The sequence below is a fragment of the Rhipicephalus microplus genome, chromosome 1 (genome assembly GCF_043290135.1).
Source record: "Rhipicephalus microplus isolate Deutch F79 chromosome 1, USDA_Rmic, whole genome shotgun sequence".
In the NCBI taxonomy this organism is placed as follows: Eukaryota; Metazoa; Arthropoda; class Arachnida; order Ixodida; family Ixodidae; genus Rhipicephalus; species Rhipicephalus microplus.
In genome coordinates this window covers 65,427,932-65,446,803 of record NC_134700.1, presented here as the reverse complement: position 1 = coordinate 65,446,803, position 18,872 = coordinate 65,427,932, and the positions used below count along the sequence as shown (strand labels likewise).

Here is an 18,872-nt window from a genome sequence, read left to right as displayed (position 1 = left end):
ATAATATTTTTAAAACCTGAACACTGAAGTGAGGAACCGCCGATTCCATAAGTGCTGTTTAATAGCACAGTGGCAAACTGAATCGTACGTGCGTGCACCTGATGAGCACTCCTATGCATTTGCTTTTGAATAGGCTGTTGAGGAAGGCTGGCACCATCCCCGCTTTTCTTGAGCATCGTTACCGTCATCCTTTTTTTTAATTTTCTGAACGCTGTCATTGAGTTATTGAAAAATCAGTTTCTCTGCAAAGGCGAACCAATTGATGCGATAGCAACAAAGTGGCAGCGTTGGATCTGATATCGTGTAACTCTGCACATCACTGGAGAGATGCTCTTCCTGCAAACCGGGGTGTTTCCAAACCCTCACCTGTACAGTAAATGGCACCCGGATGTGTTCAACTCCAGATGTGCGCACTGCAACAGCACTGCGGGTTTAGTGCACATGGTATGGACCTGCCCATCCTACAATGATCCAAGTAGAAACGTAGAAAACAAGTAGAAAACACAGCCGTGACGCCGAAGAACAGCGTCAAGTCATCGGTCTCGCCCTGACCGCCGCAGAGTCCCAAGGGATTCCGGCCGATGGCTAGGGGGATGATTGGGGGCAGAGGCCGAAGCCTCCTCCCCCGTCATTCTAGACGGGTGCAATAAACGTTATTTCTCTCTCTCTCTCTTCCAGCAACCTTTTCAAAATGAGAGCGCAGCACGTACAAGGGTTTATAGGCCATTCGCGCTGATGCCTGCTGAGATAGCGCACGCGCCATCGATCTTGACCTTACAATTAAAGTTCACTGCTGCTGCTCGAGTGATCACAGCCTTGACGAAACTGTTAATATAACTGTTTCAATGAAACTGAAAGCACAATATTTCCACCAAGTCTTCAGGCATGGTGGCCCTTCCAAGCTAAATTGGGGTGCTGCGGCACAGTCTATGGTGCTGATGCCTAAGCGAGTTTAGCACAGCAGGGGTGGTTCGGCATAGGTACATCTGTTTGGCGCAAAATGGTGCGGTTGTTCCCCCCTGGACTTTTTATTAATAGTAGCTGTTACTTAAAGCCCTTTCTTTTCTAGACAACCTCATCTTATCACCCTGGTAGACAAGTCAAGCAGTAATATTTGCCTGTGATGACTCCCTTAAATATTTAAAAAGTTGCTGCTTGAAACGCACGAGACAAAGATTAGGACAGGAACAGTGCAATGGAATGCATGCTTACAAAGTGCCACATCGTTTCTATATTAATCCATTCTAAAAGACAAGCATGCAAATGTGAACACAAGAAACAAGTAGTAAACCATTTGCTTCTTTCTTGAGTGCATGTTTGCATGCCCTGTCTTTTAGAATGAGTACTCACCAACTACCTCAGCTCTCCGTTATTTAAAACCCACCTACCTCACACAAGACTACGCACATCCCATAGGGACAGACATATTACTACGCACCAAGTGTGTGAGGGGAGCACAATTAAACAACATACCTGTGCACGCTCACCTTTCCATCCTGGGCTGCAGACACAAGGAAATTGGTAACAATTTGTGGTATTTTATTTAGAAACAGGACGAAAAACAGGCGAAGGCAAGCCAAGCACGGCACAAGCCTTTCTCGGTCTATCACATCCAGCAAAGAGGCTAAATTTGCACAGCACAATTGTTTGTACACAAGAGTCATGCATCGTCGGTTCTGCGGGAGTCTTCCTTGCTGTGAGGCTCCTCTGACTGGTAGCGCAGCGTGCTGGGTGGTGCAAAGGCTGGTGCCTCCTCGGTCAACTCGGCCTCCTCGGGCTCCTGCGCACAGTGCCATCCTCCGTTATTTTATGCCAATTCTTCAATGACCACTTGATGTACAGTAAAAGCTTGTTAATTCAAACTCTGTTAATACACCCACCCACAGTTAATTTGGACTGACACCCTAGTCTCAGAACACCCATTTGTTTCTATGAGAGAAAACTTCCAATAATTTGAATGCATCGGTACACACAGCGGTGAATTCAAACTGGGAGCCCCTGGTTTTCTTCGTTCCTCGATGAAGTCAGGACCGACGGATCACATTAAGTTGCAAAACTAAAGCGAACCAGATTTACTAAAAATGACCAACAACGAATTGGCAGCATTTCTCAGGACATGAGAATTTGGACGCTGCATTGGAGCTATGGCAAGCTGCAAACGATGCTCATAGAGTTGCAACAGAAAAAACGCAAGAAAATGCATCTTACTGATTACTGTTAATTCTGATTTCATTATCACTGCGGTGTAAGTAAACATGTTTTGAAGCATCAATGGCAACATATATTTCGACATTAATGCTCACTGCTTGCATGTACGTACGTTGCTGCTTGTTTCTGGCGTATCACTGGCTAATAAATTCATTTCTGTTAAGTGTTACAGCTCTATGAGCCTGATTTACGAAATCACCTGCCACAAATGCGTAGCAGAGCCTAATTTGCAATGAAGAGTACAGAGGTCGATTTTTTAGGTTTTGCACATGTAATGTGGTTTGATGTCCATACACTCTAAAACCTGCCCGCTAATTAAAACAATTTTGTAGTCCCCTTCGCATTCAAATTCACGACCTTTTACTCAACAAGAATGTGAATGGCAACGGCAAATGCCAGCAAGGAGAATGTCTTCTCCTGCAAGACATGTAGTTTAAGTCATGGCCTACATTTTGATGACTGCTTGGCACGTTACCATACCATGCTCAAGTAGCGCCGGCAGAAGAAAGTACAAAGAATTACTTTTTAAGTATTCCCCTAGCACAATCTTCGTACCAATGATGTTTTTTCGCATGACACCTAAAACGCACAGAATGACTTCTGACTGCAACAACTGCAAACTGGGCAAGGGCCTATGACTGCAAGGTTTGACATGTGCCCGATGGAATGCCACACAACTACATGCTAAACAGTAGTGCGCACCTCCTGAGGTGTGCTGCAGGTATTGACAAAGAAACGAATGCATATGTTTAAAAAAGTACCCATTACAAGGCCTTTCCTTTCTTTTTACCAACACATCAAAAAAATTCTGCGGTATTGCACGAACCGAATAGCACGTGGTGGTGACGCCAGAAAGCATTTTGAAATTTCTTTACAAGGTGCACAACAGACTATGACTGACAAAGCAGATGGATACATGCATCAGCTTTCCCCAATATGTGTGTACACTCATCACCACCTCGACACACATGCTTGCAGTGCACGCTGCAAATGTGTGCTTGGTATACGTGTGAGTGTTTATTGCACTTAAAAAAAAAAAAAAGCTGTTTAGGGAAGTCACAACTGCACAGCACATCACAATCTCGTTAACTAAAGAACTTTATTTCGAAGGGATCGCCACAACGTTGACTGCGTCGATTCCCGTTTCTTCATTCATCGCTCGACTCGATGCTGTCGCAGCTGCCATCGGAGGCTGCGTTGCTGCTCTTGAAGACGCAATTGTCTTTGGTGCCATCCAAGCAATTGCTGATGGTGCAATTTTTGAAGCTCTTGCGCACCATGTCGACCAAAATTGCCCCTCATGCATCCACGATCTACTGCCACAGCAGCACAATGTCAGGCCGCCGCCCGCGCCCAGTCAGTGTCAAGGCGTAACGGCCGTCGGCCATCCACTCAGCATACAGTCGCTTCACGTGCGCCTTGAACGGCGTATTGGGGCACACATCCAGAGGCTGTAACATGGAAGTCATGCCACCGGGTATGATCACGAGGTCGGTGCGGTGATCAGCGAGGCGCGCTTTCACGGCATCAGTGCAGTGGCCTCAAAACAAGTCCAACACCAGCACCGAACGCCACGCCAACATGGCGCCTGGCCTCTTGTTCCAGATCGTGTGAAGCCAGTCACAGACGAGGTCCCCATTCATCCATGCGTTGTCTTGGGTTCGCACAACAATGGCAACTGGTGGCAGTGGTGTGCTGGGTAGCGTTTTGCGCTTAAATTATTACGTAAGGGCGCAGTTTGGTACCGCCCGCCAAAGCGCACAACATTAATGTGCAGCGTAGTTTAATGTTTCTGCCCGTAAGTACACTTATAGACTTCGAGCCCCTTTTCCACAGAGAGGTGTCCACGAGCATTTCGAAGTACACGGTCATTTGATCAGCATTTCCCACTTGAGAGAGCAAGTACATGGGCTCCTTCCTCAGCCCGATGATGCAACATAGATAGCTCCACAGCTTATCCTCGTAGGTGTTGGGAAGCCGCTGGCTATAGCCATTCGCCGCCGCATCGAAAATTCGTGCCTGGCCATGAATCGCTGGAGCCATCCACGGCTCGCACAAATATTCGCGTGAGATGTTCATCTCGCGGGCCAACCTCAGCGCTTCCAATTGTGCCATCTCTGTTGACACAGTGTGGCCGCGACTCCTCCGCTCCTCAATAAATTTGACAAACTGTGTCTCAAGAAGGGGGTATGCATCAGTCTTCGAGTCGCGAAATGCTCGCTTCTCCTTGCGTGCACTCTCGAGAGGCCTTTTTTTTCCCCGCCAGTTTCGAATGCAGGGCTCGTCGACGTCGTGCCTTCTCGCAGCAGCTCTGTTGCCGATTTCTTCCGCAGCAGCTATAATAAGATTTTCTTTCGCGGTGAAAGATTGCTGCAAAGACCCACTCATGGTGCCTCACCAGACAAGGCTGACCAATGGTGCAAACTGGCCACACCAGACTCAGAGAAAAACGCTGTCAAATCGCTGTTGACCAAATCAAACAAAGAACACAAAAAGTGCACAAACACGCTACGGAGGGAATCTATCTATGGCGTGTGTTGGCTTTTGTTGGCTCTTATTGGCTTTACACCAGACAATGGCCGATGGGGATGCGGACTGCACGGGAGGCCATGCATTGCCGTGAAGCAGACCTCTGCTTCCGAATTATTCGCAGATAACTTGCACCCCCTATTTTCAGGCAATTTTTCCCAATTTTTGGTGTGGGTTATATGCGAGAAAATACGGTAGATGCGCTGCTAGCAGTGCATTTGAAGGGAGAAATCTGTTGGCAAGTCATGCTGTCCTAATGATTGTTGGTTGCTGTTTCACCTTTGTTCTTTTCCCATGCTTATCTGCAAAGGCATCACCACAAGTCTGCCTAAGTTGGAATCACTGGTCTACCCCCAGTTGTCAATAACGTAGAAGACCCTTTACGAAACATTAAGGGTTCAACTTCCCAAAAAGTCGAGAAGCACAGCTAACCTTCTGTGACCAAAGGACAAGCCACTATAGCTTAAACTGCCAATGAACCTATTTATCGACTATGCCAGGGATTTGTCACAACTATGCTATAATCATTAGTCTATTTCAAGCAGATAAGTATTATTAACCCTTTGCCTTCCGTTGGTGAGTACATTCCTCATGAGATTTTAGACTAGAAGGACTGATGACAACTATACTCGGCACCTAAAAAAACTGGTACCACATAGAACCAATGGTGACTATGCTTGTCATAGTTGTGTTTCTTGATGCTAGGTGGCCACACCTGTCCATGTCGTGCCATTTGTGTCTTGGAGTTCACCTTATTGCCACCTTCCATTTTACTGTCATGCGGCAGTGTTGCTAACCAATTTTTGAAAAATACCCTATGTCACGGTCAAAATTACCCTACTACACCATACGCCTAAAGTAACAGTGCAGTGTAACAATAATAAGGTACATACTTCACTGCATGACATGCGGATCTGTAGTGATAAAAATGGTTGTGACTTTCAACATTGAATTGAAGATTCATTTCGAAAGGAGACTAAGGAATGTGAAAAACAGCAGATGTGACGATTCGATATTTTGTATGGGAAGAGCTTTGACTCACACTTGAAAAAATGAACTCTAAGCAATTATACGGCTGGCCGTATAAGCAATATGGTGACACGCAGTGCACAGTGAAGCGTTTCAGAGACGGTAAAGGTGTATTAGATAGGTGCGTTGGAAAGACAATTGGCTCTGCATGGCTACCAAAAATGTAAAGACAAAATAAGCAAGGATATCTTTTACGATAATTCAAGAGCAAGTGCTTTGTTATAAATCGAAGTTCAGCATAAAAGACAAAATTCACATGCGTGGGGATGTTAAGGAAACGATGCAGCCTTTATTAAATACCAACAACGTTGCTTGCTGCGCGAGTAGGAACAAGTCAGTCAAATTGGTGTTCAGCGTATACACTAGACAAGAAACAAACAGACCTATGTCTCTTGCGTCTAAGTCTACATCCAGAGCCCTTGTCCTCTCGTTTGTCTCTTGTCAAGTGTTTGCACTAAATATGTTCGACTTGGGTGCATATTTACATTCCCTGAAGACAACTAACAGATGAAAGCTGCCTTTTTGTTTTTGTTTTTCTTCTCAGTCAAATATATTACCCCCCCCCCCACTGCCATCGAAAGATTCCTGGACTAGGTGTAATTTTGCAAGGTCTCCAGAATGGGAGCCATTGCAAGCTATCAGCCCCTGAGGTGCCTCTGAGCTCCGCCCACCTCTGACCGAGTGACAATGTCATGTGATGATGTCATCAATATAGTATGTCACATTTTGTGTTTAATAACAGTGTCATGAAGACGAAAAAACAACAACAAAGACTAGAGCATGGATGTGCGATGTTTCACCTTTGGTCTTTGCCTGATGCTTGTTACGTGTGCAATACAACAGTTGCAAGTTTATTGAAAGAAAGACTTTATTTTCTGGATTTATTTAGGAATATAACCCGCAGTCATCAAATTTTTCGCTCATGGGTGATGAACAAAAAGTGGAAATCGCCCTACGTCTGGTAAAAAAAACTTGTGTCACTGTGCTACTATCTTATGCTGCCTGAGAAATTCAGAACAGACCCTACAGTACCTTATGGTTGGCAACCCTGTCAAACGATGAAGCCACCTTCGAGTCATTTTCTTTTTTTTCACACAATAACTGAATAGGAGAACTCTGCTGATTTAAAAGGATGGTGCCAACATAGAGCAAATAAATATTCTAGTAAGTTTAGTACACCCCCCCACTTTCTTTTTTTTTTTAATGGAAGGGAAAGTGTTAATGAGATTTTGCTGTGTGTCACCGCTCAATACTATTTCCATAATTTCAAAGGCTACGTAGCACCACCACTAACTCATACTGAAGGAAAGTAGATGTTTCTAGTCTGTTTTCACAATTGTGTGCCAATTTTGGCAACTTGAATACTTATCCTGTACAGTAATTTATACAGCTGCAACTTCCCTAATATTGCACATCAAGCCAACGAGAAAAAACAATCATACGAGTGCATTCAATAGTGGTAGTTCATTATGCATGAAAACACGTAAGAATTGAGTCCTCTTAAGCTGAAAGTTAGGCAAGTCGATATTTATCTCCATTTCCCATTACCCTTTATTTTATTCAATTTCCTATTTGACTACTGAGTGATCCAACCAATTTAGGATTTGGAGCAATTTTAGAGCAGGAAAAGTCTGTTTTGTAGCACATTATAAGCAGGAGGAACTGTGTTTCGCAGTAGGTTCGGAGCAGACAAAACGAGATTTAGAATCACTTGAATCAAAACACATCCAAATTTCTAGTGAATGTTTCCATTAGTGTGCGTACTAGAAATATTGATGCAATGCACACAAGGAGACAAGGGCAACATCCAAAGAGCAGCCATTAACAAGGTCTTAACACAAGAGTGTTACACCCTGGCTTCATTGCACTCCAGAGGAAGTTTGTTGAAGTGAAGCAATATTAACAAGGCAAGCATATGCATATGGCTTCTGCGAGTGACAGGCTTGACAAAATCCCTGTTTACAGATTTTTTCATCAGGTTTTATAAACTCATACCAAAAAGAAAGCCCTAATCAGAAAACCAGCAGTCTAAAATCAAAGAAAAAAAGATGAAGAAAACTTGTTGTGACTGAGGACATACTGTTTGCAATTACCTGCATACATAGTGTTTTCCGTAATCTCCCTGACTCACCAAAGACCATTGCATTCAATCATTTTTAGAGGTGTGAGTACACCATAGCATACTCCTTTCACTTTCAACAACTTAGGTTTGAGCCTTTTCAGTGTTTCAAATATTCAGAAAAGGGTCTTCTAAAAAGTAAAACTGGTACAATAAAAAATGGTACGAAGGGGATGGCGTCAGTGATCAAACTGAGCATAAAAGGGAGAGATGCTCTTCTTCAGGCAGCCTTGAACGAGATGAGCACACAAGCTGAAACGTTGCCTTTTGCAGCGACACCCTGTATTGACGCATATTTTGTGTTAAAGAGGCCTTCCAACGCTGTCCAACTCCCCATTTTTTAATTGTGGATTGTGTAGACAGAGGTACAGACAGATTAACGCAGAAAGAACGGCAGTGATAACGATGCACAGTTTGAAGTTATTCGATATAAAGAATGGAATACACAAGGGAAAGATTGCCTACCACCAACTTGATTTTCACTGGGTCACCTATTTCACTTGTCTCAGCTGACCAAGTGAAGTCTCATGGCTGCCCCAATGAAAAGTTCCAGAAGCTCTATGTAGGGGAAGCTCGCACACCATTGTTGCTTGTCCTTTCCAGAGTACTGTAGACCTCATTGCCATAGTAACAAGCATGGTGCCTGACTTGTCAGAATGTGAGCGGGGGCTAAAGTTTCCAAGCAAGATAGTACTTGCTGCTGAGGGGGGAGGAACATTCCATGTCACTCCCTGCTGATTTCGTTCTGAAAAGGGAATTTATGAAATGACCAGCAAGGTGGTGATGAAATACTGTTGACCCTTCGCGAGTTGTTCGGTGATATGTCAGACAAACCAAGAGGGTGCATTACAGTCCTTCAACAACAAAATGAAGAGCTTACTGCACATGTGGAAAGAGGCCGCTCGCAATTAAACAGATGCAAGAAGAGAGAGAGAGAGGCCTTTCGTCTTGCACAAGCCAAACATGCAGAAATGATATGATAGCCAGTGTCGCTATCATGCCTTGTAGGCGAAGTGATATTTTTTTTTCCACCCCGTCTGTCTTGGTTTAAGCGAAAAAGCTTTAAAAAAAAAAAAAAAGGGTACAGATTAGTAATCTCTGTTCTGATGACATGCCACAATCTCTTTTAACGTTACATTTATCCAACCATAGGCTTGGAGCCATCCGCCGTCATTTCCGCCCGCGACAGATCTCGCGAGCGCAGCTACGTGCTGATGCGGTCGGCAGTAATTATCGGAGATTATTGAGCGATTAAATCACTAAATCATTTGATATTGCCGCTTTTACTTATGCTCAAATTACCCCAGCCGTCTCTTTACACAATGCAAACGCAAATAAAGAATACATTCTTCAAAAGATTTGGGTACACGTTAAAGAACCCCAGGTGGTCGAAATTTCCGGAGCCCTCTACTACGGCGTCTCTCATAATCGTATGGTGGTTTTGAAACGTTAAACCCCATATTTCAAATCAAATCTTCAAAAGTGTTGGAGGGCCCCTTTCAATGCTCACTTAGACAGATGCGAGTACGTTGGTTTGAAAGACACCAACGAGGAAGTGCCAAGAGTGAACGTATTTTATGGCTGCGCCTCTAGCGGTTTCTTATCAGACTAGAGCACGCATCGGAGTAGAGCGAGTGCCACAGAGCCGTCGCCATCACTATTGTGGTAGATACTACAGTAGACCTATGCTTTAAGGAGCCTCGCCCCTAAAAATACGACCTTCAGAAGCGCTGGAGAACCCCTTTAATATGCTGCTTAGGTGCCTTATGAGTATCTGTGCTACTCACACGATTGGCGAAAACTATGGTGTCCCAGAAACAGGCTACACGACAGAGGCCAACCAAGTGGTTAGGTGGGAGGAGGTTCGAGGAGGCTGAACGACCAAACAACCGCCTCATTCTACTACCCCTTAGATTGGATCCACCATTCACAAGGGTTTTAAGATTGGGCTCGGCCAAGAATGACGTTGCAGGGGTCAGCAAGTGCCGAGGACTAATGCGACTGCATGTAATTTACCGTCTTGCTTTGCCGTTTTCGACTAAACGGGAGACACGCCATTTGAAAACCAAAGAATTGCGATAAAGTAAGTTTTTTTGAAAACCCCATATTCGTATGGTATGTCTCATTATGTCTCATAAACTATCTGTTCTGTAAACATCCATGTCTAATTCATTGCGAAAGTATGTCCGATAAATTATGCAACATGCCACGGCAGCCGGCGAGCACCAAGTGAGCGCTGAAAATATCCCAACTTCGTGCACTCGCAATTTGTGAACCACATGGCCTAACGCCACCATCTTTGGCATGTGTGTTGTTTCGCTTGTGAATTCTTCCGCTATTTTTTTTTTTTCCACCTGTGCCATCAGCACCGGCATGGCCAAGGCAAGAATCACTTATGATTGGGGGACTTTCAAAGTTATGAAGTCTCCCGCGGCTTGGATGCGAAGCCGCGATTGGAGGAAGTGCGCGCGTTTTGAGGAGTGGAAGATTAACTGGCTTTTATTGGCTGCTGCAAGCGATGACGAGTCTCTTTGCCAAGTATGCACCGACTTATCGTCTGCTCCAATGCTTGCAATGCTGGCATGCTTTGTGTGTCTCGTTCGCTATCATACCAGTCAATTCTCACTTGTGCTCTTCAATCTTTCACCGACTTCACAAGACGATGTTTTGCCATGTTCACAAGATACTGATTGTTGTGCTGTCGGCGATGATGGGCATAACCAAGTTCAGGACTCAACACGCGTTTGGTTCAAGAAAGCATCAGATGGAGCTCGTACGCATGGTGAGGCTAGTTCATGCGCCAACGCGTGGTGACAATCATATAGATGCTGAGCAGCTTCACCTTCGTCTCTTCAATACAACAACTGCATCTATGCTTATTGCAGTGTCTACATTGCTACACCATGGTTGCAAAAAAGCCATTGTCAGAAGTGAGGCTGGCGGTGGTGTTTCGTGCTCAAGTGCGCCTGATGCATCTTGTTCGCTAACTGCAGTGATTACGGCCTCGAACAGTGTGACCGCGTCGTCAACTGTGCATTTCCAGACTCATTTTTAGACGTCAGAGGAGTTAGCTGCGGAGGATAGTAAACATGTTGTCGCGCAACAAAAGCTCGGCACTGTGCTGGCTGTGCCCGCAACAAAGGGCTGCGAAGAAAGAATCTCTTCATCTGAAAAAGGCTCAAAAATGGATGCAACACAAGCATAAAAAGTGGCAAAGGAAAGGATTCCCAAAAGACACATCTAGTTAATGTGTGGGGTAATTTTAGACCAAAATTTGTGTTTGAAACTTTCCAAGTCGTTTTTCTCAGGATGACTTTTTTGGCCAGTGAGGCTGTTTAGTGTAGTGATATCTCTGGTACCGTTCACATCATTTCTATCAACTTTGTTTTATTATGTAAGACATCGTCGATACCTTAAAAAAAAATGCTGGAAAATAAACATAATCTGGAAAAACGTACAACCTGGATCCAGCAAAAATTTAGGCTGACATGTCCAAATAGAGGTGCAAGGGCAAAAACATTCATTTCTCAAAAAAAAAAAAAAAAAAAAAAAAACTAGTTTTATGCAGATTTTTCCCCTTGGACAAGAAAAGTTCCTTCAGCACATATTGTAAACCCTTGTCCGCTTTTTCATTGCTTTTTGTGCGAACAAAGCTTTTTAAAGATTCCATTTCAGTAAGGGCTTAGGCAAAGTTCACCAGTCGGCGCGAGTTTTCGTTCTCGCCACTATCTTCGATGCCTTGTTCCCCATCTCCTTCGCTGCGTCACCCCAAATTACCTCCCCCCCGATCTCGGCGACGATTTGAGGCTCGCTAGTCGGGACGTTGCCGTATATATTGAGACGAACTCGGCGAACGATGCATCGGCTTTAACGGAGAGGAACTCCACATCAATGTTGTCGTCAATGTCAGACAGGCATGCCACAAGGCCGTCTTCAGTGCGTCTCTGTATCCTTCGATGCAAGGTGCTGCCGAAGACGGCACTTCCTGAAACAGCTGCTAACCTTCTGACTCACTAAAAAGTAATCAAGTAGCACGTCACGTTGGTAGGCGATAAATTTTCAGCAATTAATTCCAGTCTTTGTGTAGAGCACTGATCCAATAATCATCATAGCGAATTTTATAGCGCTAGCACATTTACCGAATTCACCAGAGCCTCACTAAGAAACCATGTGGACTAACCAGATGAATGGCTATAATAACTTAAGAACCAGTGAACATAAATGCATGAAATTCTGTGGTTATTCAAATGGCTTTGCTAATAGCCTACCCTAAAAACTTCATTAACATATCGCAACAAACAATAAAGCTGCCCTGCCAAGGAAGCCTTCTCCCTTAACGAAGCCACCCCACAGCTTTATAAGTGGTCCTTGAACAGCAAGAAATCCCTGTGGCAGCGCCGCTCAATGCCCGTGAGATTTTTGAACGAACTATGGCTTTGGAGGGAACGAGTTGAGAAAATGAAAACCGAATGAATTATTTATGATGTTTAATTGCCATAGCAATTATATGGACACTATCGACTGGTTTTAGGAGCGAAGCTCCTTAGGCCATGGGTAGTTCCCTCCTCCGTATGTAGTATGAAGCCACCTCTAGTTTATAACTTGCTCAATAGATGTCATTGTGGGTATATGTCCTCGGGAATAATATAATTAGATTGTGTTAGTGGTTTTAACAGCACATCTACGGAGGGAACAATGATGAGTCGGGCGAAGCGTTCATCCATCCGTTCGTGCTTCCGTCCGTCCGTGCGTCTGGCCATCCCGGCATGCTTCCGTTCGTCTGTCTGTCTGTCCGTCCATGCTTCCGCTCATCCATGCGTCCGCTCGCATGTCTATCCATTCGTCCATCCGGATGGACGGACACTTTGCCCCACTCATCATCATTCGCTTTGTGGATATCCTGTGATTTTTTGCCACTGCCGCCATGTTCAGTATAAAATCCAAACTTATAACATGCCCTCGCACATCACATGTTCTATCTGTGTGTGAATGTTTTGAGAGGGGGTGATAAACACGGCCAAAAAATAGGTCAAACAAGCCAACCCGTCTCCATAACTCGGATGGTGCATGCAATAATATCTCGCCACGTCTTAGACTGGCGATCAAATGCTCAAGCAGACAGGAAACACACCACCCATCTTTAACGATCCTGAAGAAATGCGGAGATTTGGCGAGAGTCTCCCTTGAGCAGAAAGTGTGAACTTTTATTCTAAGGGCAAAGTCGTGATCGCTAGGGCATATACTATCCTAACAGGCATCAGCAGTCGGCTCGTTTACCCGTCTTCATGCTGCAGTCTCAACGCGAAGAGATTGTGTGAAAAGAGCCTCTGGCTGTGGAACAGCCGTATTGTCTTACACTAGTGCTTTCTGGTGTTATGCGATATCGGATCCAAAATAGTTAACTGTCAGACTTACTTTCCACAACATTACAATTTCTTGTTAGCGCGTCGATAGCTTCACCTATGTTGTTGTTTTTCCCTTGACATAGTCTATATCCTATGGAGAGGATCAGCCTTGCAGAGAAACAGATTTTTTTTTTGTTGATTGATGATAACGTTCACTGTTCTACCAGTGTATAGGGCACGTGTGAGAGCACTTTTTCTTTATTTATGGCTGACCACACGGCCCGGTGTCTACAGTGGCTTGTCACCAAGTTACGTCGGTTTCGCAATCAAGACACATGGCGAGTGCTTGGACATACGCATGCAGTAATTGCATGACATCGTGCCAGACCACTCTTAGTGGGCATTTAGGCTTAGCTTTATGATAGGTGTGCTGAAGAATGTTGCACAGCACGATCAAGAGGCATTTACTTTTTTCTTTATTTCCCCCTTCGAAATAATAAGCTTTTGCACGGCCAAATCTTCATTCACATGAAGACGTTGTTTACAGCCTGCTGTGCCAATAACTGTTGCCAGTTGATTGCAGTGGCTACATTATGGTACGTGAAGTGACTTGTGAGTCAAAAAAATCTCTTATCTACGTGTTACCACCAGTTCGCTAACCAATATAAGAGACTGTCGATCTAAACGTTCAACATTAGAGACACAAATCGGTGTCGAGAGTTGGGTAAGGCTGAATGTAATAACAGAAAGGGCATCATACAAATGGATTGAGTAGAGGTCATCGGTGGCATTATGGAAAGGCTCTACAGTAGTGGTAGTTGTGATTAAAAATATGTTTGAGCCATAAACCGCCCAATGCCATGTAAAAAAGATGCACTATAGTGAACTTAGGCGCAGTTGGCACAAGCTTTACTCAAATGTGCGCGACACGGAATTGTAGCAAAATGGTGCCATTGGCAAAGCTAGATTGTTACTGCATTATAATGAGTATTCATACACCCCTGTCGTTGCATTTTCCTCCTCCTAAAATACAGAATTTCTCAGAGTTTCAAAATAACCAGTGCTTGGAACTTCATGCTATGCACAGCCAACATAAAGCAGGTTTGTTGCCAAGGAAGAACTTTGGAAGCATTATGACACCACACAGTGGTGCATGCTGCCCAAATGAATTTCACACGCTATTAGTGTTCCCAGACATTACTTCGAATGGGACCATAGTAAATGACTTCAACGTAATAACATAGATGTTTCTGACCGTGCCGATGCCAAGATCATGTCACATCTTCAGTGCTATCAAAGTCGACCCAAGCAGCAATGAAGATGCTGCCATCATCAGTACTCAACCTTTTACCATGCTCTATAGTGTGAATTCGCATTCAGTGACATTCATTGCGGCTGTAATGAAATAAAAGATACTGGTTTTCCTCACTTGGAAAGCCTCAAAGATATTGAGAACGTCTAGATAACAGTGCACAAGGAGCAAGACAAGCTTACAGGCTATTTTTGTGCAAAACAAAATAGAGTAATACAGTCGAGCCCACATATAACGGCCCCACATAAAACGAACTTCCGCTTAAGATGAACAATATCTGCGTGACCGTGAAAATATACATTGGTTCAATGGCACAAAATCGCACCTACAACGAACGGAGTCAGCGGTCTGCCGACTTCCCGAGAAACCACTCTCGACCACGGATCAGGCATCGGTAAGGTGCCCCGCCTGCCTCCGCGACCCTCTAGTTGCCGCTCTCTCCAACCCATGGAGGAAGGAAAGCTGTTTCCTTCCTCTGTGCCCCGACCGCATTTTGTTACGCATGCCTTCGTCCTTTGTCCCCCCCCGCTGCTCTGAGCACCCAGCCTCACCAGACAAGGCCCGTGTTTTCGCACTGCCACCGATCTTTGGAATACCGGTCGGCCATCTACCGTTTTTGATCACTGGTACTGTCGTTGGCGTGGCCGTCCTGGAGTGACCAGACCATTTGCCAACATCGTCAGCCACCGACTGTATCCGATATTCTGAGTCTAGTGCAAGCGCGTATGCTACCCCACCGACTCTGATAATTTGCGATTCGTTTCGTGTTTAGGACTTGCTCTCGCTCACTTTGCACTCGGCTCAGCATGCCTTCAGCGTGCGTGTGGAAGCGCGAGAACGGTTGTTAATTTGAGCGGAACGAATCGCGAAATATCTTATTCATGAACCCACGCAAACCCGTCGGCGCAACAAAACGATTTTATGACCACGGCCGCTGACTCATCGAACAACGCTGCGCGCACCAATCCAGGCGGTTGTGCTTTGAATTCTGTGCACCCAGGCACTCGTTCAAGTTTTTCTATGTGCGAATTTCGCGGATCTTTCAAGCAAGCTACCCCACCTGCCTCCTTCCCGTGTGTTTTGGTTTTTAAGGTCGCCCTCCCGCCGTATCCTCCCCTCTCTTTATCGCAACTCCTTGCCCTTCTCTCGCAAATCTGCTCTCCTCTCTTGATCACAACTCCTTCGCACGTCTCCATCGCTCTGCGACGCTAGCCAAGCTGGTTCGAATAAGTTTCGTTTTCTGACTGGAGACGGGCCCAGAGCTGTTCCACGCATTCTGGCATGTGTGTTGCGCATGCGCGTTTTGCTCGCTCTTGGTGTGCGTGTGTAGTCATGATGGCAGACGGGAGGACTAGCACGCTTTTTCCTGCCGCTCAACAAAACGCCGAAAGTGTGACCGCTTGGCTTGAGCGTAATCAGCACGTTAGGTGCCGCATTGCGGAGCACTTGCTCATAGCTGTTGACCACCTGGCAGCCAACTTGCCGCTTCGGGAATCCCTGTATTCAGCTGTGGAGATGGTGAATATTTTGTAGGAGGCGGTGACAACTACATGCGCGCGGAACTGTTTTCGCGAGGCCGGCTTCGTCGACGTCGGGCCCTATGCCGAGCCTAAAGCTTCCGAACTGCAGCGGCGATTTGTGGCAGCGCGTTGTCAACTACGACCTGGGAGAGCGGGTGGGACATCTGTTTTGATGGTTTAATCACGACCGATGATGATGCCGACACTGCGGAACCGTGCACAGATTGGGGCATTGTGAATGTAGTACGTGGCGAGAGGGATTTGGAGGAATGGGATTGCGAGAACGACGAAAATTTGAAGCCAGTGCCTCATGCAGCTTATGCCGCGACCCTCGGCGAGCGAGCACCCTGCCGTTATAGATGAACTCGAGACAGCTTTTATCGCTTCTGCTCTTTGAAACACATGCATCACGGACTTTTTGCGGGCATAAAAAGTTCGTGTTTTCACTCTCAACTTTTTTTAAAGCTGTTTCATTTACTACGGACTTCGTGATACAGCGAACAGATGCCGCGTCATGCTCAAATTCGTTATAAGCGGGCTCAACTGTAGTGCATAGTACATTTGCATCAGTTTGATAGCATGCTGCAACCCAATTTATTGTTCCTATTAAATGCTGGCAGTACTGACGCATGTTTCATTGCTGACCATGCAGCTGCCATGTGGCATCAACCAAGCTAGAGGGGAAAAAAAAAGAAGAAAAAAAGTGAGAGAGAATTGGCTTGGTTCGTGGTTTGTGTACAGAATACACGTAAAATTCCCAAAAGTTATCAATTTTTTTTTTTCAGCAAAATTTCTTTGTTGCAGTTTGCCTTGCTTTCATAAAACCAAGTTCTCACCCATTCCATGAGCTTTTATTTTTTTTGTGGATAGCTAAACAACCGTGTGCATTTTGCAAAACGTTGACGTGCACCGTGTAAATGCTTCATGACCTCGTGGTATCAGCAGGACCACTCACCTCTTCAGGGCAAAGTTGGATGGCACGCGACAATGTTAGTCGGGCACTATGAGATCGTTCCAAGAAGTAGCCATTAGACGTCTCGTTGGACTGGGCTGGTGGTGACCACTGGCTGTAGCCATACTGGCTGCCAGCTCCATAAGGCCGCTGCAAAAAGGAATAGAAACATTTTGCCGCCTCTGCAATGGCCCCATTCAATGCTGCCAAGAAAAAATGGGTAGACAACAAAGGCTTAAGGTCTACATTATTAATCGTAGGCATCTCAACCCACTTTTCGCAAATTCTTTCAACAGCAAAATTTGTGCTACAGTTAGTAAGAAAGCACGCTGACCAGAGCATGCCTTTATAAGAGGCATGCTCTGGGCAGCAGTTTTTGTCTCTACAGTAACTACCCACGTATAATGTGAGATCTTTGTCCTGATATTAACGTTCCAAATTTCCGCTTCGTACTATGTGCGGATCCGAATAAAAACTTGCTCGAAAAACGAAGTTGTGCAAGAGGTTTCGATTTCGTAACTGCCGTTTGGCTATGTCTTCGTTTTTTCTACAAGTGGCTACGGCTTGGCTTCATTACCTTTGTGCCCTCGTGTGGCAAAAGTAAGCGCTAGCGCCATTTCTTTCTTTTTGTTGAGTTTTTTGACCATGTACTTGGACAGCGGACGTGTGCACGTGTGAACACAGTGGACGTGTGAGCCTTGCTGTGTTCTATACCTCACTTCGCAAAGGTGCAACGTGCCAGGGCACTGAAACCAGTACTCGACTGCATTCAAAAGAAAGGTCATCGCAGCTGCCGAGGAAATCAGCAACAGTGCGGCCGGAAAACAGTTCGGAGTCACCGAGGGAAGTGTCCGTGGATTTCGACGACAAAAAAAAAGTGCTTTTCGCTGGCAGCGGAAAGCGAAAAAGCTTTCGCAGTGCAAAGAAAGGGGCCTTCCCAGAGATTGAACTGGCACTGACAGAGTTTGTTCGACAGCAGCGGGCAGCGCACTTGCCAGGCAACATGAAGCATGGAGCGAGGGAGCTGGCGAGAGAAAAGAGGATGTTGAGCTCGGACTTCAAAGCCAGCAAGCACTGAATCTACCGCTATGTGTGCCGAGCCGGATTTTCCCTGCGCCGGCAAACCTCCATTTCTCAGAAGCTCCTTGAACCCTTTGAAGAGCTTCTCATCTCATTTCAACGCCATGTGATTACGTTGCACTGCTCACAGAACTTACAGTTGGGACAAATCGGCAAGGCCAATCAAACACTAGTTTACCTGGACATGCCACCGCCCTTTACAATTCACGAGAAGGGCTCGAAGCAGGTTAGTATGCGTATCACCGGCAATGAAAAAATGCGTGTCACGGTCATGTTACCATGCAAAGCGGACAGCCGCGAGCTTTCACCTTCTGTCGTCTTCAAGCGCAAGACAACGCCGAAAGGGGAAGAGCTACCAAAGATTGTCATCGTGAGATGTCACGATAAAGGCTGGATGAATGAAGACCTTGTCCTAGACTGAGTAAAGTCCGTGTAGCATCTGGCGCCCTGCTGTCTTTTCGATCAATTCTGGTTCTGAACACATTTCGCTGCCATTCGGCCAATTCAGCGAAGAGGCTCTTGCGCCACTGTGGCACGGAACTGGCCGTGATCCTGGGTGGGATAACATCTCAACTGCAACCTCTCGACGTTTGTGTAAGTGAATCGTTCAAGGATGCGGTTAAGCGTTGCTACGCAGAGTGGGTACGCTCAGGTGAGTCTGCAGTGACGTTGACCGGGCGGCTGAAACGGGCATCGCCGGCCACGCTATGCAAATGGATTGTGGACGCTCGGGCAAGCATCCCGGAAGACCTTGTGCGTCGTTCCTTCAAGAAGTGCA

The 18,872-nt window shown here is 45.6% G+C and overlaps 1 protein-coding gene across 3 annotated transcripts in view; it reads right to left on the bottom strand.

Annotated features, from left to right (window-relative positions):
* Window positions 1-1,522: 1,522 nt before the first annotated feature.
* faf (ubiquitin carboxyl-terminal hydrolase-like faf) overlaps window positions 1,523-18,872 on the bottom strand; it is a 482,217-nt gene continuing 464,867 nt past the window's right edge. For all 3 annotated transcript variants that reach the window (XM_075874530.1, XM_037429964.2, XM_075874549.1), the window contains 2 exons: window positions 17,018-17,164; window positions 1,523-1,780 (listed from right to left, as the gene is read on the bottom strand). In XM_075874530.1, coding sequence (XP_075730645.1) covers window positions 1,661-1,780; window positions 17,018-17,164 — 267 coding nt within the window. In that variant the 3' untranslated portion in view covers window positions 1,523-1,660. The remainder of the gene's footprint in view (window positions 1,781-17,017; window positions 17,165-18,872) is intronic.